At 38.0% G+C, this 26,551-nt stretch overlaps 3 protein-coding genes across 14 annotated transcripts in view; 1 reads left to right on the forward strand and 2 right to left on the reverse strand.

Annotated features, from left to right (window-relative positions):
* nbeal1 (neurobeachin-like 1) overlaps positions 1-510 on the reverse strand; it is a 59,618-nt gene extending 59,108 nt beyond the window's left edge. For 2 of the 3 annotated variants that reach the window (XM_022675407.2, XM_022675406.2), the window contains exon 1: positions 69-510. The gene's annotated coding sequence lies outside the window, so the exon portion shown is untranslated. The remainder of the gene's footprint in view (positions 1-68) is intronic. The other variant, XM_022675408.2, reaches the window with a different exon arrangement.
* A 1,695-nt stretch (positions 511-2,205) lies between these two features.
* stradb (STE20 related adaptor beta) lies at positions 2,206-11,740 on the reverse strand. Of its 4 annotated transcripts, none has more exons than XM_007244124.4 (12): positions 11,689-11,740; positions 11,487-11,584; positions 10,006-10,089; positions 8,876-8,972; positions 8,501-8,622; positions 8,184-8,292; positions 7,820-7,943; positions 7,063-7,234; positions 6,865-6,969; positions 6,002-6,249; positions 5,646-5,688; positions 2,206-5,052 (listed from the first exon to the last, which is right to left on the reverse strand). In XM_007244124.4, the coding sequence occupies exons 2-12, from the start codon at positions 11,496-11,498 to the stop codon at positions 4,882-4,884; spliced, it is 1,287 nt and encodes a 428-aa protein (XP_007244186.2). In that variant the 5' UTR covers positions 11,499-11,584; positions 11,689-11,740; the 3' UTR covers positions 2,206-4,881. The 4 variants fall into 4 exon arrangements, with proteins under 4 accessions (XP_007244186.2, XP_022531125.1, XP_049335736.1 ...); XM_022675404.2 differs by having other exon boundaries at positions 11,487-11,558; positions 11,689-11,737; XM_049479779.1 differs by lacking the exon at positions 11,689-11,740 and having other exon boundaries at positions 11,487-11,656.
* A 2,440-nt stretch (positions 11,741-14,180) lies between these two features.
* trak2 (trafficking protein, kinesin binding 2) overlaps positions 14,181-26,551 on the forward strand; it is a 28,627-nt gene continuing 16,256 nt past the window's right edge. For 2 of the 7 annotated variants that reach the window (XM_007244126.4, XM_007244128.4), the window contains exons 1-3: positions 14,182-14,318; positions 18,660-18,845; positions 20,698-20,892. In XM_007244126.4, coding sequence (XP_007244188.3) covers positions 18,791-18,845; positions 20,698-20,892 — 250 coding nt within the window. In that variant the 5' untranslated portion in view covers positions 14,182-14,318; positions 18,660-18,790. Of the gene's footprint in view, positions 14,319-15,123; positions 15,275-18,659; positions 18,846-20,697; positions 20,893-20,934; positions 22,290-26,551 lie in introns of those variants that run through there. The other 5 variants (XM_049479781.1, XM_049479782.1, XM_007244127.4 and 2 more) reach the window with 5 other exon arrangements.

Raw genomic sequence — 26,551 nt, forward strand, 5'->3', positions numbered from 1 at the left:
AGTTTGTTATCACTAAGCTCTTTATATTAAGCCTTAAGCTCAGGTTTACTTTAACATAGTCAACTTACCCGCACCAGCAGGACTGAGGAGCTGAGCTGAGGAGTCCTGCAGGCCATTAAAAACTCATTAATAATGATAATAATAAACTAAAAGCGGGCAGGCAGGAGAGAGGAGTGGAGAGAGGCGCTCCAGGCTGTTTTCTGTTTTTCTCCAGCGGGCAAAAAAAATCCAGACCTCCAGAGCAGCGCTGAGGCTCACAGACCCAGGCGGAGCTCCGCGCTCAGAAACCCCGCAGCCCACAGCACCGCTGCTCCCCGGCCGCCTTCCACCCTCACCCGGGCACGGGGACAGCCTCTGACCTCGGCACGCAGGGCTCGCACGTCTCGCAGGGGGCAGCGCGGCCTTAAGCCCGTTCTCCGCCGCTTCCTTCACTTCTTTATTCCCTTCTTTATTTATTTCTCCCCTTCTCCTGCTGCCTTTTACGACACTGCCGCTCTCCTTTACGGTGCCTATGTGGAGCTGCGTCGTAGTCAAGAGGGGCGGGGCTCCGTCACCATGCAAACACCGTGACACATAATAATAATCAATAATAAATACATTTAATTTTAATATATTAATCCATTAAATTAAACGTCTCCTAATACCCACATAGTATTATTTTTCAATATTATACACAAGCTAAAGCACAAGTTGTTTTAAAATACCCTTTCTTCAATATTATTTTCTTTTTCTCTCCACAAATAGTTTCAATATTTTTTATCAAACATTTTATAGTGTACAAGTTTATTTTTGCAATAATAAGTTATTATGTGTTAATTTAGTCTAAATACCTTTAAATCAGTGAGTAATTTTATAGAATCAGGCTAAATTCTAGCTGTTTTTTATACATTTTTATACATTTTTTCATATAAAAACTATTTAGCATAAAATAACAATATAACGTAATATAAAGGAATATGTATTACTCTATGTTTATGCTTCAGAGACATTTTGAAAAAGTTGACTAAAACACATATTTTCCTTGTTTTTCCAAAGACTGTAAAATCTTTACAAAGCATCTTTATAAAACAAGGAGTATTTATAACAAACGTTTGGGATTTCCACAAGAAATAATATGTAATGTGTAATAATCTATAATTCATTAATTCATTTAACACATCAAAACTATTTTCTTGTTAGGGGTGCCTTTGCTTTGCATGGTAATTATATATTTTACAGTCACTTAAGGCATACAGCATGCAACGTGAATAATAATGAATAAATACTGTATAAAATAGATTAATGATAAAATAAGATGATTATACTGAGTGATATTATGAAGCGTAGCGCCACTCTGTGGCCAGACACAGAACTTCAACAGAAAATACATTCAGGCAGATTCTATTTAGGCAGATTATAATAAAAAATATATATTTTTTCTTCAGTTGTAGCTGTTAACCCAACAGAAACAGGTGGTAGCCTTCAGTTACAGCAGTCTGATTAAGAAAATTGTTGCACCAAATCAGAGTTTGTATTGGTGGGTCTTACCACATAATTTACTTATTATACATAATTTACAAATAGCCAGGCTGCTTTTCAATTAGGTCAAATAGGCACAGGATGGATTTATTGTGGAAAAAAAAAAAGCTGTGGAGCAGGTGAACTGTGTTTTCTGGAAAGATGGTTGGTGCTCTATTTAATACATTTGGATGAGATGAGTTGGGATGTAGGGGACGAGGTGGGCTGGAGATCATCAAACATCCTGAGCTCTCTAATGTTATTGTTGCTTAATGCAATCAAATCCTCACAGCAAGTAATGCTATTGTACATACAGTGTTCGGAGTGGAAATCACAGGGCACCTCATGATACAATATTATCATGATACATTGCCCATGATAAGAATAATATCACAGCAATTTTCTACGATATTTCACAGCATTTGTGTTACTGAAGATGATAAAATACTCCTGAATGAAAAAATAAGTATCAGGAATTATTGGATTTATTGGTGTTTTAGTTTCATGTGGAGTAAATCTAATTGTGGGCTTGGGAGGCTTTTAGAGTTTAGAGATGATACTAATATTTGTAGGCACATATCAATAATATATTACACATGTGTAATGAAAGCCCTATACAGTATATTTTTGCTGCAGTACAACTGACCTTTATAAACTGCATAAAGTTTGAGATGAAATCATATAGAAAAAGAATGACATTCAAGCATATTTTTTATAGAAACTGGGTAAGAATATATTTATTATACATCTACATGGCTCATACAGCTAACATAAAAAAAAAAGTCATAAATTGACTCTGGTACTCAGGGAGTCACAGATCACAGTTAAAACTGTTTGTTCAGTTCTTCAACAGTACAAAGGCGATATTCACCCCGCCTCCATGGTGCGGATGACGGAGTGTGAGGCAGTGTTGGGCAGACGGGTTTACAGCACAGCATTCAGGGACTGGTTTTCACAGGGTTCTCTTATACGAGGTTCAGATTTCTTCCCTCTGAACAAATACAGGCTTTGGAGATGCCTTTCATAGTGCATAGACACGAACACATGCACCCAATCACACATACACACAGTTGCCAGTTGATTATTATTAGTTAGCTACCTTGTACCAACACCTTTTGGCCATTTTATCAGAAACAGCTACCACGTAGGTGCAGTTTTGAAACATTTACAGTAGGGCTACAACAGTTAGTTCACATAATCAGCAAGGTTGATTCTTTAAAGTCACTTGATTCAACTACTTGTGAATTTGTAACTGCAACGACAACACGGTTAAGGGCAGATCACACACTTAATTCACTTAGTTTGGTCACCAAAAGTGCACCAACAAAAATGTTTTGGACTATAAGGCGCACCTAAAAATGACAGTGCGCTTTATAATCTGTGTGAATTCTACCCTTCAAGTATTAAGGAGGAGTAAAGCCATTCCACTGAAGTACAGCATTATAAGGGTGAGATTTCAGTGAAGTTTCTGCAGCACTTAGGCTGAGTGCAGCAGCATTAGCATTAGCCGCTATCTGCAGCGCTAACTCTTTTACCATTTAGAGGTGAGGATATAGGACTGTAGTCTGCATGTTAACTGTTTACAAGCTACATGGGAAGAATCGCAAGATGATAGCACCCTGGGTTACAGGAACACTCAGGGTTCCTCAGTATACTGCAATTGGGCGCCATTTACTAGCGCTAACTGCGGCTGGTTAGTGCTGCTAACCAGGCCTGGCTAAGTGGACAAAATACTGGAAATCTAAGAAGGTATATACTGGTAAACTGAGGTCGCTCAGGTTTTAAAATATTAATAGGGTCATTCATAAAGTGAAACTGACCATTTATAAAGAACCAAAATTAGCCACAACAGAGTGGTATTACCACCAATAATTATAAACATCACTGCTGTGTCGGGAATAGTCCACTACCTAAATAAAACCTAGACAGCTGTGGTCACTGGCAGACTCAGGGTACTTCCATGGTTAAAAATGCCAAGCATCACTAAAATGCCTTGAGATGCAGAAACAAGGCAAAATGCCACTATTAGCTGCCATTAACATGGTAAAAAAAATTAAAAGGGTTAAGGGCCCTTTTTTGAGGGGTTTTCCAATCAAAAAAGGGGGACTTCACAATAGAAAAAATGTTACATTTTCGATGGGTGCCTTCCTCTGATTAAAAAAAGTCTATAATATTAGATGCCTTTCCAAATGAAAAGTGTAGAATTATACAAAAAGGCAGAAATCTTGATTTGTGAACCTACAAAATGTTTTTTTCTGATAAAATGGCAACACACACACACACACACACACACACAAACATAAACACCTTCCAAGTACTCGTGGCTCAGTTTTGTTCACTTCTTCACTGCAGCTGCAAAGTGACTGGCTACTGACACGAAGACAATAAAATATGTCCGATTATGGCACAGAGTTCTTCACTGGATGTCCACAGTCCTCATACCAGCCAGCATAAAAGATAAAATAAATCCCCACTAAACATAGGCTTGGAGGGGTGAATATAAAATACAGAATGTTTAGGAAAAGTTCTGCACTGTTAGATCCTAAAACTAGGACTAGACGTCCAGCTGGAGAGACAGATACTGTATACGCAGTAAAGGCAGGGTAAAGAAACTACCCACAGAGAGACAGAGAGGAAAGGAGATGTTAAAGCTTTATGCAGGCAGAGCAAGACTATAGGAATAAAGGGAAAAAGAGACAGACAGACAGACAGACAGAGAGAGAGAGAGAGAGAGAGAGAGAGAGAGAGAGAGAAAGAGAGAGAAAGAGAGAGAAAGAGAGGTAGCAAGAGAAAAGAGAAGATTTTAAAACTTTATGCAGGCAGAACAAGAAAGAGGAATAAAAGAAAAGAGACAAACAGAGAGAGAGAGAAAGAGTATAAGAGAGAGAGAGAGAAAGAGAGAGAGAGAAAATGAGCTATTAAAGCTTTAAAGAGAAAAAAGAGAGAGAACAATAAAGTGAGAAAGAGAGGGGGAGCAAATTTATAACAACTAAAATTTAACCTATTTTTTTAAATATATAATTTTCTGTTTTGTAAATTTGTTTGAGCTATTATGAATTCGGTTTTTGCTGTTGATTTTTTTTTTTACACAGACATGCCAAAAGTCATGGGATAGCTGTCTGCACATTGATAATGAAGTGTTACCCCATGGAACGGCTTGAGAATGTGCACACCTGTATAAGTTGTGAGGTGTTATCTTGTGACTGAGGCTCGACACTAGTCAGTGTGTTTTTTTGTTCTAGTTTTTGTAATGTGAGTTTTGGCATGTCAGTGTATTTGTTGTAGGTTCTGATTTATGCTTATGCTCCTAAATGAACTGTTTTTCTGATTTCCAGGCTCTCTCTTTGTTAACTCTTTGTTTTGGCACTCAGAGCCTCCGCACTATCAGGAAAAGTCCCACACCCCGTCCACAGGTTCAGGTGTGCTAGGCGAGGGTGTGTTTGGTGTGCTGGAGGTCTGAGTGGGTGGATCAGAAACTGGGCTGTCTGGGGGGCAGGAGAGAGGCACAGCCGGATACATCAGGCTCAGGAAGGAGTCCTGCGTGTGTTTCTTCACCTGAAATACAGGCAAATACAACAATAATTAGACAGTATCAGAAAAAAAGACCTGACGAATTCCCAGACACAAGACTAGCTTTTCACACAGAATTCTATTGATGAGAAAAGTTCATCCTATGGCCTTTTCTGTTATTATATTATGATTTTCATACTTCAAATATACCACTTTAGCCTAAACTCTGTGAACGCAGCTTCTAGTGAATGTATTTAACTACTTTTCATTGCACACATGCACACACATCTTCTCAATGTCCCGGTAGGGAAATACTGCCAAAAGATTAGTACTCTCTAGAGCAGATACAAATGAATATAATGCCATCATGCCTAATGCCAGGCATAGACTGAGAGGTATGAAGCTATCCAAGCATTGAGCTGTGGAGCATTGGAACTGTGCTTTCTAGAATGGCCAGGAGATGTCCATACTTTTCTCCATATAGTATATTAATACAGTGATATAATGATTGTGACAAACAATATAATTGTCATTTAAATGCTATTAAATGCCCCTGACATACTGAATGGTTTTGTAATCCGCTAATGTAATTATCATGACGGGTCTATTCAGGTGTGATGAACTCACGATGAGCTCACCTGTTTAAAGAAGGGGTGGCTGAGGAGAGCTGAGGCGGAAGGTCTGTAAAACAGAAGCACAGACACACAATCATAACCTACACACTCATCTCTACACACAGGATCACTTTCACAAATTTACACTATTGATTAAATGCTTACAGTTCACAGGGTTTACAGTTGAAAGCATATTTCTGTATAAACTAGGGCTGGACATTTTTAGTGGACATATTTAGTGACATTCTGACATACAGACAAAATGCATCAATAGCAACAGATTTTTAACAACTGTGTGTCTGTGTGTGAAAGTTTGTGTGTGTGTGTGTGTGTGTGTGTGTGTGTGTGTGAGTGAGTTAGAGAGAGAGAGAAAGAGAGACCTGCGCTCAGGCTGGTGCTGTAGACAGAGCTGCAGTAAGTTGTGTAGCGTGGCTGAGTGGTTTTTGGGGCCGGGGCTCTGTGGTTCTGCTGTAGCCATGCTGCGGGTCAGGCTGCCGGCTGCTACGCTCTCTCCAATCCCAGAGTCCACTCCAGAGCGGGACACCTTCAGCGCCCCCAGCTCCCCCAGCGGGTAGGGGGCGATGTCCAGCAGACAGCTGTGAGAACCCCGCAGCTTCTGCAGCAGCATCTATACCAACAAAAAGATAATAAACAGTGAGGACTTCATCTAATAATACTACTACTACTACTACTAATACTACTAATAATAATAATAATCCCATTCGTGAATGACAAAGTTTACGGAAGGGAATGAGTTTTTTTAAACTATTGACAATTTATTCATTGAACATAATGTACTTTACTTTGTTCCACTGCTGATCATTTCTTTATAAGAGGGTCAGATGACCGGGCGCTACACATCCTCTTTTCATCTATAGCTGAACCCTATTTAGTCCCATTTTCTATTGGAAGGGGAGAAGGACACCCATAGATGGCCACTGAATAAGCTGTGTATGTGTGTTTGTGTAGGAGTGCCCACAAATATTAGGTCATGTAGTAAAAGTATTTTTTCCTTTCTTACAATACCTTATAAAAATGCTTGGTGTGAAAATGAGTCAAAATCTAGTCAATAAGCAAAGACGTGTTTGGTGTTTGAGCGTGAAAATTGTGCTCGACTCCGTCCTCTAGGACTGGAAGTGGAACTGGACACCACTGACCCAGATTTGACCCGTTGTGCTGTGTGTGGTGCTGTGTGCTCATATAATCACATACTGTATAATGGTGAGTGTAGTGTCTGCAGTACCAGAGTGGGCGGCATGTCCTGGAATGGAACTCTCCCGCTGACCAGCTCACACGCCAGAATCCCCACACTGTAGATATCTGACTTCACCCCGTAACCATGCAGGTCCTGTAAGAACAAACCGATACATACAGAGACTTAGAGCCTGTTTACACCTGCCATTATTAACATGGGTTTTGTATGGGTTGTATTTGTATTTACTTGTCTCAGTAGCTCCGGACTGAGCCAGGGCAGGAGAGACGGACTGTGCTGAGGCATGTCGAACACCGCGCTCATCCTCTTCCCATCTCTCATTAAACTGTACACACTCTGCAGCCCGGATAAACACACACGACCTTCAGCAGACAACAGCACATGACTCGCCTTCACACCCCTGAGAGAGACAGGAGAAACATTAAAATAATTAAATTTATATACAAACAACTTCAGTTTCTGAATCAATGACTCAATGATTTTGCTGTTTATAGGTTTATGTTTGAGTAAAATGAACATTGTTGTTTTATTCTATAAACTACAGACAACATTTCTCCCAAATTCCAAATAAAAATATTGTCATTTCGAGCATTTATTTGCAGAAAATGAGAAACGGCTGAAATAACAAAGGAGAGCTTTCAGATCGCAAATAATGCAAAGAAAACAAGTTCATATTCATAAAGTTTAAGAAATCAATATTTGGTGGAATAACCCTGGTTTTTAATCACAGTTTTCATGCATCTTGGCATCATGTTCTCCACCACCAGTCTTACACACTGCTTTTGGATAACTGTATGCCTTTACTCCTGGTGCAACTCCTTACTCCTTGTGATCATCCATCTTTCTCTTGATTATGTTCCAGAGGTTTTCAATTTGGTAAATTCAAAGAATCATATGACTTTTAAGTGGTCTCTTATTTTTTTCCAGACCTGTATATGTACAGTGTATGATGTATATACACATAAATAATGGTATAGATGTTTACCTGTGTACATAGCCCATGTGGTGCAGGTACTGGAGCGCCCTCAGAACCCCATAAAGCAGGTATGCTATTAAAGATTCACTCATTCCGTCAGGAAAATACAACCTGAGCAAAGAGTCTGCAGAACCTACAAAGAGATCAGAAAAGAAAGAAAAGAAAGAAACATGTTTGTGTATATTTATATATGGTTTTCAAAAACTGTTGTGTTGCAGTGATTTTGCCACTTCCAAAAGCAATGTAAATGTATTTACTGATATAATAATACTATAATAATACTATGCATATAATTATGAAATTACCGCCTTTTACATAGCAATTCATTTTTTATTATTAAAAACATGCTAAAATAGAGTATTATGTAGTGTACCGTAGCTCATTAGAGGGGACAGAACCCACAGCTGGCAACAGGAGCTGAACACTAGCCTTGATGTGAGCAGATTTGGGTGGCGGAAAAGTCTGGATAAGAGGGCCTCATTCTGAGCAAAAAAAACACACACACACACACACACACACACATTAGAGCACAAATAAGACTGTGTGAATGTGGATAAGGACAAAAGCTACAAACAAATTATAAGTTTGTAATGAACTGTGACAAAGAGACAAAGAGAGAGACAGAGAGAGAGACAGGCAGACAAGACAGACAGACAGAAAGACAGAGATAAAGTGTAATAGTGTATTTACCATTAGTTGCAGCAGTTCATCCTCTGTACACTCATCCAAGTTGGTGTTCTTCACTGCCACCAGCCGGCCAGATGGTTTATGGCGTGCCATGCTCACCTGGCTCAGGTTATTAAAACCCCGCCCTCCACACATAAAAAAGAAAACAAATTAAGCAGGAATCGTCTCACAGTAAGTGGACATATTTAAACTAAGCAGAAAATTAAAGAAAAATAAATAAATAAATTAATTACATACATAATGTACAATAAATTTAGACAAAAAACAGGTGTCTCAATGCTTGTCTGTATATAATGTAGCACAATTATAAAATAATAATAAAAAATATATATAATAATAATAATAAATAAAAATAAAAAACACAGTGCTAATTGTTACCCAGTTCTGACAGCAGTTGATAATCTGCGGGGTCCGCCGACAGACCGGAGAGGTCATTTTCTGCTCCCAGCACAGAGCACGGAGAACCATCACTGCTCTAAACACACAAACACACCCAAAGCATTTCCCCACAATAATTAAATGAATTGACCATAAACAAATGCATAAACACTATTGTAACATCTGTCTATGTATATTAATGTGTATTTATTAGCACATTGAAATGGCAAGATGCTAAATGCCATAAACACACGTACTCAACATAGTCAAATGTACACACACACATATACACACACACCGTGTAACTAAGAATGAGTCACATCATCATGTACAGTATATGCAGCAGATGACTGGGGTAATAAACAGAGGCCACTGTTGAATGTACAGTATTTATCAATCTGTCCAGTACTTTATGATCACACATATCATAGGTCACATGCAGTAACAAGTACACACCACATCAAGGATTTATGATGCCGGAATGCAATGTATGTAGTATGAGGGTAAACAGCACTGAGATTTTCCCGGGGAAGACAGAAAGAGATTTCCTGGGCTGAACAGACTTTGTCAAGAAGACTTACTCTGACACTGTGCTTTCTAAACTTACTGCTATCTATCAAATCAGAAATAAAATCAAGACAATACAATTATTTTAAAAATCTTATATTTATAGGATTTATTTTAGGATTGACAGTATAACCCTTGTTTTAATCAAGAACTAAGCTTTATCACCAACAAGCTCAATACAATACAGAGTTACTTTATTTACTAATACCATTCACACCTTTACTGTACACAACACAAGCTTTATGTTCACCATGTCCAGAAGCTCCACCCACTTCTCTACAATACGGAGTTACTAAATTCACTATAATATCACTTACAACTTTACTGTACACAACACATGTAGAATACTCTACTGGAATCATGCAGTGAAAATGTGTTTACTGTCTTTTATGGTAGAAATTGGAGCCACATTCTTGGGATCAAACACGAAAAGAATCATCCAGACTCTGATCAGCAACAAGTCCAAAACCCAAGCTGCTATTTTAAAATGAGGTAAAAATGCAACATAATGCTGATTTTGAAGCTCTCTGCAATGTGACCTGGGATTCCTGCACCTTACTAACCAGGTGTGTGTGGCTGGTGTCCTTGTACTGGTCCTCTATGCTGATTGGCTGGACCTGAGTGTGGGAGGAGATGCAGGAGCAGTCCTGAGAGGAGACGGAGGAAGGATGAGAGACACACGAACAGGACGGAACAAGACACAAATACCAAAACCTTTGCTGTCAGGAGAAAACTGACAAGTCTTGGTTTTTATGTTTTATGACAGGTGAACATTTTATTGATGGCTATTGCACATGCATAATCTTAAACTGTGCCATTAATGTATTAAAATCATATTTTTTCCTGACAGCAACAAAATGAATAGGATGAAATGAAAAGCAATGAACAAATAAAGATAATAAACAACTGCTGTGTTGGTCAATGGATGGGTAACATAATGATAATGAATAATATTAAAAAAAAAAAAAAGTAGACTGCTGAGCTAAACACTGAGGAGCAGCTAAGAGCAGAAGTAAAACCTTTAAAGGTTGGGGACAGGGGCAGAACCATCACACACCCGCCGAGAGATTAATGAGGACATTTATTATTAAACGCTCTACTGAGACCTACACGCTCAGAGAATCAGGACACAGGCCCAGTTAAATGGAGAGTAAATGCCTTTGACAACACACTCATACCAGCACGCAAACACACACACACACACACACACACACACACAATGCATTCTTAGAGCGTTAAAGAGCCCCCATCATCCTATTTATATACATACAGTGAGGACAACACATTTTTAATCCCCTGCTAATTCTGGAAACTTACCCCCTCACAAGGACATGAACGTTTGTTTGGGCAATATGGCCCTAAAATAATATCACTATATTTCATGGTATTTTCGCTATAATGATACTTTTGGCGATATGACAAAACAGTGAATTAAAACAATTATTCCAAGAATTCACTACTGCAACAAAACGAAAATTTTATTTTATTATTGCACACGGTATGACATGGAACACCCCTAACTGAGATATTTAAAAAAATACAAGAATTATATCAGATTTGTAACAGAAGTCAATGATCCAGAATATCATGATACTAATAATAATGCACTCCAAATATCTCCATACATCCAGGATTAAAGTAAAATGAATGATACTGGGCAGATATAATCTGTCTCTAGCAGATATATAATGGGAAATAAGAACAGTGTGAATTTTTCCTTTTGCTAAAAACAGCAAAGAAGTAGTACCCTGAGGTAATAATTAGGGGTGGGTGATATTGCACAACATTTCAGGGTATAATATCGTTATTATATTCGTTCCCAATCCAAAATTCCCAAATTGTCAATTAAACAGACTTTAGAATCAAATTTGCACATTACCACCCATGCAGCACACAGCCAATAAACTCTACCTATTATAACAAAATATAATAAATATAATAAACGTACATGGAAACGGGCTCTTTAACCTCTCCTCTACTTGCAGTCACATGCACTCCCAACATCACGCATCAGAAGTCAAAGAAGCAGACAGCTCATCCCTACCAGGAACGACATGAGGTCCGTGGGTTTTCAGAGAAGCTGCACTGGAGCACATTTATCCGTCTCGGCGCGAGGCTGCAGGACAGGGGAAATGTCAGCTTCTGAAAACGACACAGCGGGAAATCAAAGGCAGCAGCACATCCCTCTGAATCCCAGCACAATCCTGCAGCACCTGAGCTGATGTATTCCAGCAGGCTTTGCTTACCTGGCTCTTTGCTCTGGTTTCAGCACGTGTTCAGCCAGAACGGGGGGGGGGGAGGTGGGGGGGGGTGGGTGGAGATGATCCACTAAAGCCCTGACCAGAGAGAGACAGACAGAAGAAACAAGGAACACAATGAGTGAATGTACACTTCCAAAACTACAATATAAAAACAAGAAACTGATACAAAACACTATATATAGTATAATATAAAGTTTTCGAGGGGATTCCTAAAATTAACAGCATCAATATTAGGAAAGGGACAAAGTATCTATATTGTGATACATTATTGATACATAGCGTCACACCTAATTTCATTACGTCATTACGTTATTTCATTAAAAACTATTTCAATTTAGTGTCTTTATTTCTGCTCCGTATAATCCTCTCTATTTGAATTAATTTACAAATGATATTTCAAGGATATTTTCATACCTAACTTTTTTTCCCCTGTTGATTATTTTGTGTGTGTAGCATCCTTGGGTTTGAATGGAATGTAATATTTTATTATAAAGTAAATAAAATAAAAAGTAATAAAGTTTATCCTTGTTTTTATTATTATTATTATTATTATTATTGTTATTATTAGTATTATTACTGTTATTATTAATATATGTTTTTATAAATACATTTCTACTGACAAATAAAGAATTTATGGAAAATGTTCAATGTGACCACCACTATAATATTTCTATAAGAGTTGAGAAATACTACTTCCAACCCCATCCAACTACCGATTTTATTACAAACTATATAAATAATTAATGCGTTATGTAATTTATATAATTATAGAAAAAAATAGTTAGCAAAATTAGTTAAATAACAAATTATTACATTAAAAAAGAAAAACACTTGTCTCTCAAAATACTGGGATACAGTGCATTGTAAACATGTTTTTAAGCATGACCGCCATCATTACTTCTTATTGTACTATGAGTATATAAAAGCATACATTTTATGTAAATGCTTTCAGTGTGTGGTACTTAGGAGAGCTTAGCACTGCAACAATAAAACAGCATTCATTATTCATACCCTGAATCTATATTTCTCTAAAGCACAGATTGTACACCTCAGAGTAGCTACCCATTTAACATCATGCTTAAAAGCCCAGCAGTGCTAGCTTATCCCCTCTGAAACACCATGGACTCTAAAGGGTTAAAGAGTGATCAGAGAAAATCTAATTAAACTTTAGCCTGAGATTATTAAGAATGCTGTCCACTGTAAACCAGGCTATGAGTGTCCTTCACAGTGAAGCCATGCTTCTGGTACTTAAGCTAAAGCTACATTTGAAGACAAAGAATTGCTGATAAGACTGAGACACACACATTTCCACCACTGAGATGATTAAATTAAAGCATTTCAGAAAAGACTGAATACAAAGAGAACAGAGACTGAGAAAGAGAGAAAGATCCAGAGCTTTAGCTCCTGTTCACCCAGATCTGCAGCTTCAGGCATGCTGTGCTCACCAGGCATTGTTTTCTTATTTTGGCTGAAAAATCTCTGAAAATCTCCTCCTTCTCTTCTACTCGCTTATAAATCCCCCTGGAGCTCCGATCGCCTCCATCGGAGCGCAGTCTGTGAGAATCAGAGCCGAGTCTCGAGCTGTGCTTTAGCTAGCTGCTGCTATAATGTGAGTATCATGCATTAGTGGGTTTAGATGCCAAAAGCTTTTCTCGCTTTGCCCAGCTGATCACACACAACTAGGGGTCAAACAAAATAAAAGTCCTCAGTTTTTTTGTGTCTTCACATTCACAAACTCATTATAGTAAACCAGTACTTATTTTAAAAAAAAGTACAAATACATAAAACATATTATTATATCAATCTTTTCAAAATGAAGGAAGGGTTTAATTTATTAAATTGTTTTATTTTTGTTAGATATATAGAAAAGTTCGTTCAAGAGCAGAGTTTTACGGTATAATCAATTAAATTGCATTACCAAAAAAAACTCAAAATAACATATACAAAAGCAATACACTATTAATGCAAATTAATTTACGAAAAGTTTTAAAACAACAATCAACACTGATACTTTATTTCAAAAGTTTGTTGCATGATCACAACTCTTTGGACAATATTTTGTCCCAAATTATTTTTAATTACAGTTAAATATAGTATTGTTATCTTAAGATTTTCATTATATCCAACTGACATAATAATATAAACACATAATCATCAAATTACGCACTTTAAAAAAGGTATAATTGCAGTACTAAAATTAATTAAGTTTTAACTAACTTAATTAAATATATTTTGACACTGAAAATAAAAAATAAAATAGCACAAATAAATAAAATAAAATAAAATCACATTAAAAATGAAGAAGACATCCCGATTCATTGACAATATTTGGGTTCTGATTGTTAGAAAAAAACATAATAGCCAACAATTAATTATTTAATGCGTATTATTGATTTTTTTTTCTTATTTTTCGTTTAAAATTGATGGGACTTTTATTAAAGCCCTGTAGGCGGCCGTTTTTGATGGCGTGTTTGAGCCTCGCGCTCTATTGTTATCCGGTGGTGACAGCGCCTCGCGCTGCGAGTGAGCAGAAACGAAAGCGAGAGATATAAGCTAACGCTGTTAGCTATGTTTATATAACAGCAGGAGCCGGTTAAAACTGTAATTATTTAAAGGTAAGAGCTATTTAAATCTGATTTTAAATGTTTTTTAAATGTTTTTTTTTTCTGGTGTGTGTGTTTCCCGGGTGTGTCTGTTAGCCGCTGTGCTCTGCGCTTTAACGTTACCCTACTGCTGTAATCCTGACCCTGACATACCGATATTAACCTGATTTAAACCTGATTTAGTCACTGAAACTGTGATTTAATACCGAATTCATAGACTATACGTTTATCTGAGGACTCTAGCAATCTGCTGTGATTGGGTTTATTAGCTATACAGTGATTTGGAGTGATGTACCGTTACTAGTTTACCGCATTGAGGCTTCCAGATTCTGCCTAATACACCTAGACACCAGGCTCTGTATCTCCCAATGACCTTATTTAAGCTTAACTATATACTGTACTGGGCTGTACAGTAGATTTTTGTGTGTGTTTATATGTATAAAGAAATAAATAAAGTGTTATGTGTTGGCTTTAATATCCAGTTCAATTCAACCTTGTCTTTATACTAATACAGGGCTAAACACTACAACAAAACACTGTTAGGCTAGCTCAGTATCTGGTGTTATAGCTAAAGGTAGGACATGGACATGCTACAATAGTGCAAGAACAATAGACAAGACACGAGACAGAGTGCATATACAATAGGTACAACAGACAATAAAAACAACAAGTACTCATATATGCATGTGCAGTGCCATTCAAATATTTGGACACCTCTTAACATTCAATGTATTTCTTTATTTAGTTTGTTTTTAACATGTAGATTAATATTAAAGTCATAAAACAATTAAGGGACAAATATTTTTATAATTACTAGATAATCCTGTGATCCAAACCTGATGAACTGAGATGGTGATTTGAGGTGATTTAATTGGGATGAGCTGGAGCTCCACAGCGTGAAGAAAAAGCAGCAACTATTGTTCAGCACCTCCAGAAACTCCTTCAATACGCTGAGAAAACTATTCCAGGTGACTCTACCTCATGAAGACACTGAGATTAAAAAAGATAATCAAAGATAAAGGTGCTGCTTAGAAGAATCTAAAGTATAAACATATTCTGTTTTGTTTAAGACTTTTTGTTTATGAAATAATTCTGAATGTATTCCTGTATAGCTTTAATATAGTCTTGAATATTGCATATGTGCAAATGTGTGCATTAAGTCTGTCTGTGTATGTGATTTAGGTTGTTGTTGAGAGAGAGATCAGTTTTACATCGTACAGTGCTTGGGTTTCAGTACAGCCTCACATCAGTTAACCAGCCTGTAATAATCTCTGTAACTCACCAGACGGGATTAATGTTTAATCCTGTGTTTTGTCTGATGAAATTCTGTAGAGGGTTTTCCTGAATCAATGCATAAATTTCATCTACTTTCCATAAATAACTATTTTGGGTGATCATTAATCTAGGCCATTTTAACCAGGTCAGATAGAGTCTCAACATATTCTTATTTATAGTTTCTTGTGAAATCAAGGGTATTAAAAGGAGTGTTAATTGTTCTTGATGGAGTAACTGACTCTACTGTCCAGGGAAGGCTTTCTTCTAGATTCTTGAGCATTGCTGTAATGATCTGATTGCATTCAGCTATAAACTGTTCACATTGTTATACTGTTACTGGATTCTTTTTCTGTATTACCTGTACCAAACCCAATCATTTAGATAATGATTAGTTGCTGACGTCAGGTCGAGAGCTCAGTTCAAAGATCTGCTCTTCTTTTAGACATTAAAAAAAAACACAACCTTTCTCTCTTTCTCTCAAAATATTTTTGATAAACATCAGCCGCCACTCATTTACTGTCTTATTCAGATTATAAGATTCTGAAATCCCATGATTCTCTCTTTATCCTCTTTCACTCTTTCTAACTGATTTATTCATTCACTCTATCCTTTCTCTCCCTCCTCTGGCCTAAGACTGATCCTCAGTGTTGTGTTTCCAATTACACACTGCTGGAGGGGAGAGAGAGGGAGTGAGGATTTCGGAGGGACAGACAGGGTGATGGAAGACTGAGGCAAAAAATTCCACATAATGTATTCAGTGAATAATCAAGTACATTTTGGTACAATGGTAATAAGCGGGTTTGGTATAATTTTAAAGTTCAGTCATTTTCTTTATAGCAGGAAAGATCTCTCTCTCTCTCTCTCTCTCTCTCTCTCTATATATATATATATATATATATATATATATATATATATATATATATATATATATATATATATATATATATATATATATATTATAGTATGCACACACGTAAGAGAGTTTGGTATACTAATTGTACTAGCATTTCCTGACAGAAAGAGGAAGAATAAAGATAAAGGGGTGTGCCGGTTGTTGATGCTTCTGCACGAGTGAGTGTTGTGGTTTATTTAGTTTCAGAAACCAGTTTAGTGAAGCGCTACACACAGTCACTGAGCCTGCCAGCTGACTGCCTCGCCTACATTCTTTTCAGATGTAACAGCTGCTTTCTACTGTAACAGTGTTTCAGAGCATTTCAACAAATACATTTTTACATCAGCTCTGTTGGTTATGCTTGTGTGTTATGCGAAATGTCAAATAATTTTTTTCTGTGACTGGATACAAAAGGAAAATTCACACTATTCTAAGTACTTTCCAACAAAGGCACATTATACATGCACATTGTACTTTATTTTAGTCCAATGTTGGATAAACAGAGTGCATTTTATTAACATAATAGCATGTTTTATCAAGAGCAGGTCAATATACTGTAAATATGTATATATTTACTATTTTATAGTGAAGGATATATAAAAGTAAAGGGTATAAAAATTGCCTTCTCCTGGTTGTGCTTAATGACTTTATTTTACCATTTCTAATAACATAATCCAGATAAGATATGATATACCATTAAATAGATATTTATTATTCAAATATACAATATGCTGTGTTTCTTTTGTTACAAATGAATACTGATATTTAACATTATATATTATTTTTATTATACTTATAGAATATTGTAGCATATTGAGTAGCATAGTTAAGTCATATCCATATCCCAGCCCCTCTAAATCCCTATATTTTTAATATTGCAGTAACTGCAATGTCAGTTTATTCTAATGTCCTGCAGCCCTAGTCCAAAAATTAGAGCAGTTCATCCATAGAGTCAATATTAGAGCACTTCCCCTATTGACCTCACTTCCTGTATGCTGCTTCTTAAAGTTATGGTGGATATTCGATGGCAGAACAACAGGAACACCCCCCACCGCAACTACACACATACACACACACACACACACTTACACACACACACACACACTTCCTTTGATTGAATTATTTTTACTGTTAAACTTACACATTCTCTCTCTCTCTCTCTCTCTCTCTCTCTCTCTCACACACACACACACACACACACACACACACACACACACTCGCACACATTCCTCCAGTCTGGCTGGGGCCACTCAGAGTTAATATGCAGAACAGAACAGCTGGAGGAACAACTGCCAGCACAGCTGAACATCAACATGGAGGGGCAGAGAGAGACGTTCTGTTTGTGACAGAGAAGAGGCAGAGAGAATCAGCACACAGGCTAAAGGGAAAAAGAAGGACAGAAAGAAAACTGTGCTCACTATTCATGTGTAATGGAAATTGTATTTTTGCATTTAAGGAAAATAATTATATCAATTATTATATCACTTTTAAATAGCAGCAATCTACACACAAATACAACACCATTTACAAAGAATCACACTGTTGGCTGTCTGTCACACACCTTTTTTTTAGTGTGCACTATTTTAAACACACTGTTTGTGGTTTTGAACACTGCCCTTGTTTTCAGGGACGTGGCCATCTTTGTGGCGCATCGACACACAGCATGCCAGTCGATGTTCGACATGAACAGTGCCTGATTATATGAAGCACAGCTCAGTTTTCACAGCAGAGGCCTAACCGCTGCTCTTGCCCTTGATAATGCTCAGAACACACAGTGGCAAAAAGTACTCATATGCACTGATTCCAGATCTCGCCTACATCCACTAAATGCCCTTGATTCTGACCACACCATCATAATTGCTTTACTGCATGAGGCATAGCAGCTGAAATCTCTGAACCCGGATTTTTTTTTTTTTTTTTTCTGGATCACTGCATTCTCTCAGGGAATGAAAGGGCAGACCGGGCTTCGGCGAAAATTTCCTGTCATCTACCGTACAAATACTGGAACACTGATGAAGTTCTTATCTCTCACTAAAATAAAAGAACCTATATGAACCCCACTCCCCCCAAAAACAGTGTTAAACAAAACTTCTCCTGCCAGGAAAATGGTCTAAGAACTGTCTTGGCATTAAACCCCCATTACTATACCATATCTTACTAGTGTGTGTCTGTTTGTTGTTTTCCAGTGTAGGTGGCCGTGGCTTAATCAGAGGATGGATTAAGTGTGATGTCCTCGTTAACCTTTAACCTCTTCCCATCCTGAGGTTTGGGTGTAAATGGGGAGCTCTGCCCTCCTCCACCCAGCCATCCAATCAGGATGTTCGAGGTGAAGCCCATGAGTGTGGAGAAGAAAGAGTCTGCGGTGGGAACAGGTAATACATTTTTAATACATTATTGTGTATTGTGTGTGTTTGTACACCAGGGGTGTCCCATATCGTATCATACGCAATAATATCGCCAACATTTGTATACCCTGAAATATTGTGCCATATCACCCACCACTAATTATTACATCAGGGTACTACTTTTTTGCTGTTTTTAGCAACAGGAAAATTCACACTGTTCTCATTTCCTATTAAATATCTACTAGAGACAGATTATATCTGCCCAGTATCATTTATTTTACTTTAATCCTCTACATATCGAGATATTTAGAGTGCATTATTAGTATCATGACATTCTGGATCATTGACTTCTTGTATTTTTTTTTATAACTCAGGTGTGTGCCATATCATATTGTATGCAATGATAAAATTTAATTTTCATTTTGTTGCAGTAGGGCATTTTTTGTTTCACGAAAATACCATGAAATATTGTGATATTATTTAAGGGCCATATCGCCCACCCCTAGTGTATGCATGTGTTTTTTGCTGTCTTGTAACAGTGAAACAGTAACATTCTGCTCCAGTGAACTACTTGTTCAACCAACTGCAAATGATGCTCACTGGCCTTATGGTGCACTCATTTGGTGTGCTCTTTTTTTCTTCTTCCTTAAACACACATACACACGTACACTCACACACTCTCTAAGAGTCATCCTCATGTATTCCTAGCCTCTCTGTTCCATGAGTCATATGTCACATTTCTCTCTTTGCCTCCCCCTCATTCTCTCTCTCTCTCTCTCTCTCTCTTTTTCTCTTTCTCTCTCTCTCTCTCTGTCTCAGATAAAATAAAATCAATATGAAACCCTATCTTACATTTTTCTTTTGTTTTTTCCTCACTCTCTCAGCCCACATTAAGACCTTTGTCTTAGTTAATGTTCCAGAAATAAGCTGGTTTTGCAGCTTCTCTGTTTATGGACTAATACATTTTGGAAACATGCACAGTATTTACACATTACATCAGACATTGTAATCATATTTCTGCAGTCATCTGATTATATAAGGTGTTTTCTGAACTGCATACTCTAAACTCTTGGATGTGTACTTAAACACTCATTGTTACATTTTAAATACAATTAACAAGGGTCAGTGTGATTTCTGTGAAATGGGCCCTTTAATTACATTGTAACGAGCTTTTATTTTAAGTCATTTTCACCCATCTGTTGGTTGATTCAGTGTGACGCTGTAAGTGAGTCTGTGCTTCTTCAGTAATGCTCCTGAGGGCTTTTTCATAATGCCAGATTTCTGTGTTTAGCCAGTTAATGTGTGAGAGAGCAGAACTGGGAAATTACTGCCTCCTTGTGGTAGGAGTTGAGTGCTTTAGAGTTGAATGTATACTGTTTTTTTAATAGGAAATAAATAAAAATATTGAAGAAAAAATATATAATAATACTGTGCTGGAACAAGATGAACCGTCATTCATTGATGAGCAAATTTCAGTTCTGGGAGCAAATTAGGTCTGGGCAATTAACCTTAAATATTTTGTGACTGACTTTCACCAATTCTAACTATTTTAAAATCAGTCTACACTTTCTTTGTATAAATTTAGATTAAGCTATACTGTAAGTCATATCAGTAACAATATAATACAACAAAATAATTTAGATATGGACTTTAGGTCATATTGCCCAGCAGTAGATAGGATGTAATAATAAAAAAAAAAAGTAAAACATGACTATAAATCTAAATGTAATCAGATCTGAGTGAAATTTGGTATTTTATCATGTGCTGAAGGGTTCACAAAAACTATAGTGAGGTTACTAAACCTTAAAAAATGAATTAAAATATTAGAAATATTAGTAACAATGCTATGTGTGTTTGTGTGTGTGTTTTGTGTGTGTAGATGATGGTGGCATCGGTGGAGGTAGTGGTGGGGGTGTCGGTGGAGGCGTCGGTGGTGGTGGTGGTAAGGTGTGTGAGGGAGACTCCTCTACAAGTGACCCTGTGTACATGTATGAAGGACAAGACTGGGTCATCTCTCCTGAAGACACCAGCTCCATCTCTCCACTGCTGGCTGAGGAAACCTTCCGCTACATGAGTAAGTCATATTTTGTGTGTGTGTTTGTGTTTTGTGTGGGCATAGACTGTATCTTTTAAATCAGTCAGAAAAATTATTCTGAAAAAGACTATTAGCACTGCATTGTTCAGTGTTCACTGTGGGTGGGACAATAAAACCTATTATAATGTATACCTGTTACATACATGACCCTGTGTATTGAAGAAAGTTACATACATGCACAACTTAGGAAATGGAGAGAGCCATCCATCTGCACCCACTATCAGTCCTCACTCCAACTTCTATAAGTCATGTCTCGTTGCCATGAGCACACTGGCCAGTTTTCAGCCTCAATCACGAGATAGCACCTCACAACTTATACAGATAGGGGTTCCCAAGCTGCTCCCTGAGGTAACACTTCATGATAATTTTACATACTGCTGTCTCAGGACTTTTGGCATGGCAGTGTATTGCAAAAAATGTTTTTGCAAGTAGTAGAAGTGGATAAGTTGGTTTATTGATAGGAACAGAATTTGTGAAAGTTCATGAGGTAACATTATAGGTTTGGCACTATGTATTAGCAGTACTGTCTACAATTAGAACTGAAATGAGCTTATCTATAGGGTATAGAAAAATTAAGATGTGCTCATAGCTACCAAAAGGCCTTCTGAGAAATGTTGCAGCATTGCTGTGAGGATTTGATTGCATTTAGCCGCAAGAGCATTAGTGAAGGATGTTGTGTTTACTTTGTTTACTTGCTTGATTATTTACTTTTGAATTAACTTCAGTATTTTAGCCATTATCTCAGTGACCAATGCGCAGATTGCATTCTCCCAAACTGTTAATAATTAACATGAACATTTAAAATGACAAAAATATTGTTTATCACAATTATTTCTGGCACAATATATCTTCCAATAAAGAAATAAATAGTTATTGTGAAAGGCCTAGTTTCAGTGCTCCACAGATCAGTCCTGGGGTCTTTTACCCCTCTAGCCCATGCCTGCCATCATTCATAGTGCCAATATGATCATGTTTATCTGCTCCAGAAAGTTTTGTTCTATTAGCAATAGTTTTTTTTTCTAAGAATAAAGGATTAAACTTTTTTTTTCTTCTACTGTATCTAAACGTGGTGAGAAATGTGCACACGAGTGTCTGCTATTTATATCAGGATTTTTCAGTGTCAAGTGCACAGATTGCGAGAGTGTGTGTGTTTGGCTCTGGTTCCCTTAAGTACAGCTGACAGCAGATCCAGGGCTAAAGTCACGGGACAGAGAGACGCAGAGTGAGGGAAAGAGGTGGGGAGAGGAGAGAGAAAGAGACACGGGGAGAGAGAGAGGTGGAGAGAGAGAGAGAGAGGTGTAAGGAAAGTAGAGAAGTGGCAGCAGTTATGCCGATGCTTCAAAATGAGGAGCTTTATGATCGTTTTGCTGCAGAAGGTGAGATCATGATAGATTGAGTTATATTGTAAGTGTGTGTGTGTGTGTGTGTGTTTGTTTGTGTGTGTGTGTACGCGCACATGCATGCTTGTCCCTGCTGCCTGCAGAGCGTGAGTTACATGCAGCGACAAGGTCATCCCCAGTGTGTGTGTGTGTGTGTGTGTGTGTGTGTGTGTACATTAGCCTGTTTATAGCCAGAGGGCACTCACTTTTGCTGATTGTGTGTGTGTGTGTGTGTGTGTGCACGCGTGTTTGTGTGGATTTGTGTGTGTGAACACATTCTGTGTTGCACATAATCTGAATTCTTATACTTCTGTTATTATTCTAGTTATTTGAGGTCATGAACTGTGAGCTGATAGATTTGCTCTTTGTTTTGTCTAGTCTATAGATTATACCTGTCCTGCTGTTATGTTTATGTTCCTGTGCTGATGTCATATTCATGTGCCTATGCTAATTTATTATTTAAAGGGGCATTCTAACCCACAGCAAGAGGTTAATATGTTAGTTATGTTCCTGCTCTATTTTATTCACTTCAATAACTTCACTTTAATCTCTTCTCTTCAATCTACAATAAATATATGGTTGCTACTGATAATAGCTAATAAACCCACTAATGAGCTAGCGTTGCAACATATAATGCCCACCTTAGTCCAGGGTGTCACAAAATATTATTATTATTATTGTTTTTCTCCAGAAACAAACCACATTTATGGTTATTGCACTATTCTCCTGCATACATACTCACCTACCTATTTATTTATTCATTTAAATGTTATTATACTATTTTACATGTCTCCAATACAAATTGATTTGGGAGTGTTTCAGCTGGGGATACAGCAGTTGGCACATTGAATATTTAATATTTACTAATGCATTTATGTTTAAATTGGAATAACTCAATAAATAAATGTATGTATATGTGCGAGGATAAGTGATGAAGTATATTTTGCTGTTCAAAGACATGTCTTTTCATTTAATTTACCTACCAAAATGTTTTTATTTTTCAATTTATAAGGGCTTGTCCCTGTAGAGGCACATTGCCAATAGAAATAGACATGAATAAACATTAACAGTTTGGCACCATGCCTAATGCCAGGTGTAGTCTAAAGTGGCATAAATTGCTAATGCCATTGCTCTTTTGTCCCCAGCAGTTTGTGTAATGCAGTACCATTACAAATTTACCGTTAGTCAACAATAAAATTTGACAATTAAAAGTTGACAAATTAAAGAAATCAATATTGTTGATTATATCGACTAATTGTAGTAGCCCTAGTTTAAAGCCCCTAGCATTGAGCTGAGGAGCAGTGGGACTGTGTTCTCTGAAATTCTGGTGCTCCATCCAATATTTTGGGGATGAAGTTTGAGGGAATGGAGTTTAGAGTTTTTGCATTTTACAATACATAAATAGTTACTGCATCGCTGCTGATTAATAATCTGTGATTAATGGATAACTATTACAGTGGAGTACGGTATTTGGTGACATTTGGTGAGTGCTGACATTCTGTGGTACGATATGTGTACAGTGAGGGCATTGTGGGTAGTGGGAACAAGAGGGGTACTTGGGTGCAAATTTGGAGGACTGGCAGTAGAGGCATGGAGGAGAGTGTCTGTCTATCAGGAGAGCAGAGCCAGTATTTGCTCTATTTTCTCAGGGTCAGTGGTGACACTGTCTGTAAATAACCAGACAGTGCAGAGGGGGAGGTGAGAGGAAAAGAGGGGCAGAGCTTTAATTGGAAAGCTATAAAAAGCTAATGGGGCAGAGTTTATAGCTGGGAATGAAGAAGAGGCGAGAGGGGAGAACAGGAGAGCAAAAACTTATACAGAAAACATGCATAGTACTTTTTATATTCTGTATAATAATATTTATTATAATGAAGTCCAAAACTGTTAACTTACTGCTGTCAGAGATGTGCAAATGCATGCACACACTCTAGTCCCTGTAGAGAACTATTTCCAAAATAATTGAACCCTCTGAACCAGATAAACATGAATGGGGAGTTGGAAATGGATGAGCTCTTCAATGGACACTAAATGCAATCAGATCCTCATATTGGTGCTTCCCAGAGACAGTAGAGACAGTTACTCCAACAAAAGCAGAATAAACTATGTTTATAATACCCTAAATGAGAAGGTGTCCCAATACTTTTGTCCATATATGTAGTGAATTTTCTGTACTTTGTTAGCCAAGCTCACTGGATTCAACAGTACTAGTATTGCAGTACTACATAATGAAACAAGATACTACACATCCCCTAAAACCAGTTTCTGTTCATGCAGAGAACACCAGCTTAAAAAGACAGATTTCTCCTTTTAATCCTTTAATGGGGTCTGAGTATTCATTTACAGCACAAAAAAGGAAGGCTTATATTTAACCTGTTTAACATGAACCTTAGAAGAGCAGAGATTAACAACGAACAACAAAACACATTCCACACACTCAATCAGTTCAGCTGCTGCATGAACTTTATGCACACACAGCACAGCTAGCGTACAGTGACCACCAGTTGTCCCTATGCGACCCTATGCGAAGTTCTGGTGAACATAATAGGATCATGGATGACCATTACTAATACGCTGATTGAAGAGCAAAGGTTATCATGTTTAAAACACTTGGTTTAAAACAAATGGTCATGTTTAAAACAAATTGTTAACGTCTAGGGCTGTAACGGTATGTGTATTCTTTACGAACACTGTACAGGCAATCTTTAGGAGACTTGTGGAACCCATGAACGAAACGCAGAACTAACAGGAGTGTGAACGCAGGGTTAGGCGCTCGTACTGTCTCTCTCTCTCTCTCTCCACTCTAACTTCACTCTAACTCTTAATAACTCACATCGCCTGTTTAGCCTTACTTACAAGATAACACCTTGCAACTTGTACAACTTTGGGTGTTCCTTAGCAGTTCCCTGAGGACACCATTCATGATCAATGTACAGGTGCTGGTCAACGAATTAGAATAATTTGAAATAGTGCAATCATGAAATTCTTTGAATGCATTTTTTGTGCAGAAAGCAAATCAGGTGTTCACCGCACCTGTCCTACTCGTTAGACTAATCACAGAACTCGTTACCTGGAAAAAAATTTGCTCAGCTGAGCTTTCCAAAAGGCCCATTTAGGCCATTTAACTGTGACACTGTTGTTTTATTGAATTAGAATAATGGAGAAACCGTTTCATTGAATTAGAATAAATGCTCAAATTTTTGTTTTCTGTGACGAGTGTTCACTGTGCAGTATAAAGTCAGGGTTGAGTAGAATTTCTAAGTTGTAAAATCAATCATGGGTAAGCAGCGCGACCTCTCAACCGGAATAGTGGCTCAAATTCAAGCCCTTCGCCAACAAGGCTTGACCCAAACTAAAATTGCTGAGCAGCTCGGCATCAGCCAGTCTTCCGTCTGCAAAGCTCTCAAGAAAAACTGCAGCAAGCGCACCAACTGTTCCGGCGTCCGAAAAACTTCTGCTCGCGACAACAAGCAGCTGAGAAAGATCGCAGTCAGCAACCGGTTCAAGTCCACTTCCGAGCTCACCGACTTGTGGAACAAGCAGACCGGCGCTGACGTCTCCAGATCAACCACTTACCGTCGTCTGCGCGAACTCGGCTTCAAATCTCGCGTTCCAGCAGTAAAACCGATGCTGAACAAGAAACAAATGGAGAAACGGCTGAAGTGGGCCAAAGAACACGGCGAGTGGACTGCTGAAGACTGGCAGAAAGTGGTCTTCAGTGACGAATCACGCTTCTGCATCTCCTTCGGTGACCAAGGTCCTCGTGTCTGGCGTCGTGGTGGCGAAACCTACAACCACGAGTGCGTGAAAAGATCCGTCAAGTTTCCCCAGAGCGTTATGGTCTGGGGATGCATGTCCGCTCGAGGTGTAGGGAAACTCTGCTTCCTCAAGAAGACTGTCAATGCTGCCGTATATCAAGATGTTCTGGAAACGTTCCTGATTCCGACTGTTGAGGAACAGTTCGGCGAAGAAGACTTCATATTTCAACAGGATCTTGCACCGGCTCATGCGGCAAAGTTGACCAAAGATTGGTTCACAAAAAAACAGCTTGAAGTTTTGGCATGGCCGGCCAACTCGCCTGACCTCAATGTCATTGAAAACCTTTGGGCCATCGTCAAGCGGAAAATTCGCGACAGAAAACCTACTACGCTGGACCAACTGAAGCACAACATCGCCACTGCCTGGGAAGCTGTGAGTGCGGAAACTTGCGACAAGCTGGTCAAATCGATGCCGCGGAGACTTCAGGCAGTCATACAAGCCAA

This window comes from Astyanax mexicanus, chromosome 5 (genome assembly GCF_023375975.1).
Source record: "Astyanax mexicanus isolate ESR-SI-001 chromosome 5, AstMex3_surface, whole genome shotgun sequence".
In the NCBI taxonomy this organism is placed as follows: Eukaryota; Metazoa; Chordata; class Actinopteri; order Characiformes; family Acestrorhamphidae; genus Astyanax; species Astyanax mexicanus.

Excerpts from the sequence above, each read along its gene's own strand:
- stradb (XM_007244124.4), bottom strand. Across the intron at positions 8,623-8,875 it reads TCAACTGCTGTCAGAACTGG|GGCGGGGTTTTAATAACCTG; the intron begins GTAACAATTAGC and ends TTATGTGTGGAG. Across the intron at positions 8,293-8,500 it reads ATGAACTGCTGCAACTAATG|AATGAGGCCCTCTTATCCAG; the intron begins GTAAATACACTA and ends TTTTTTGCTCAG.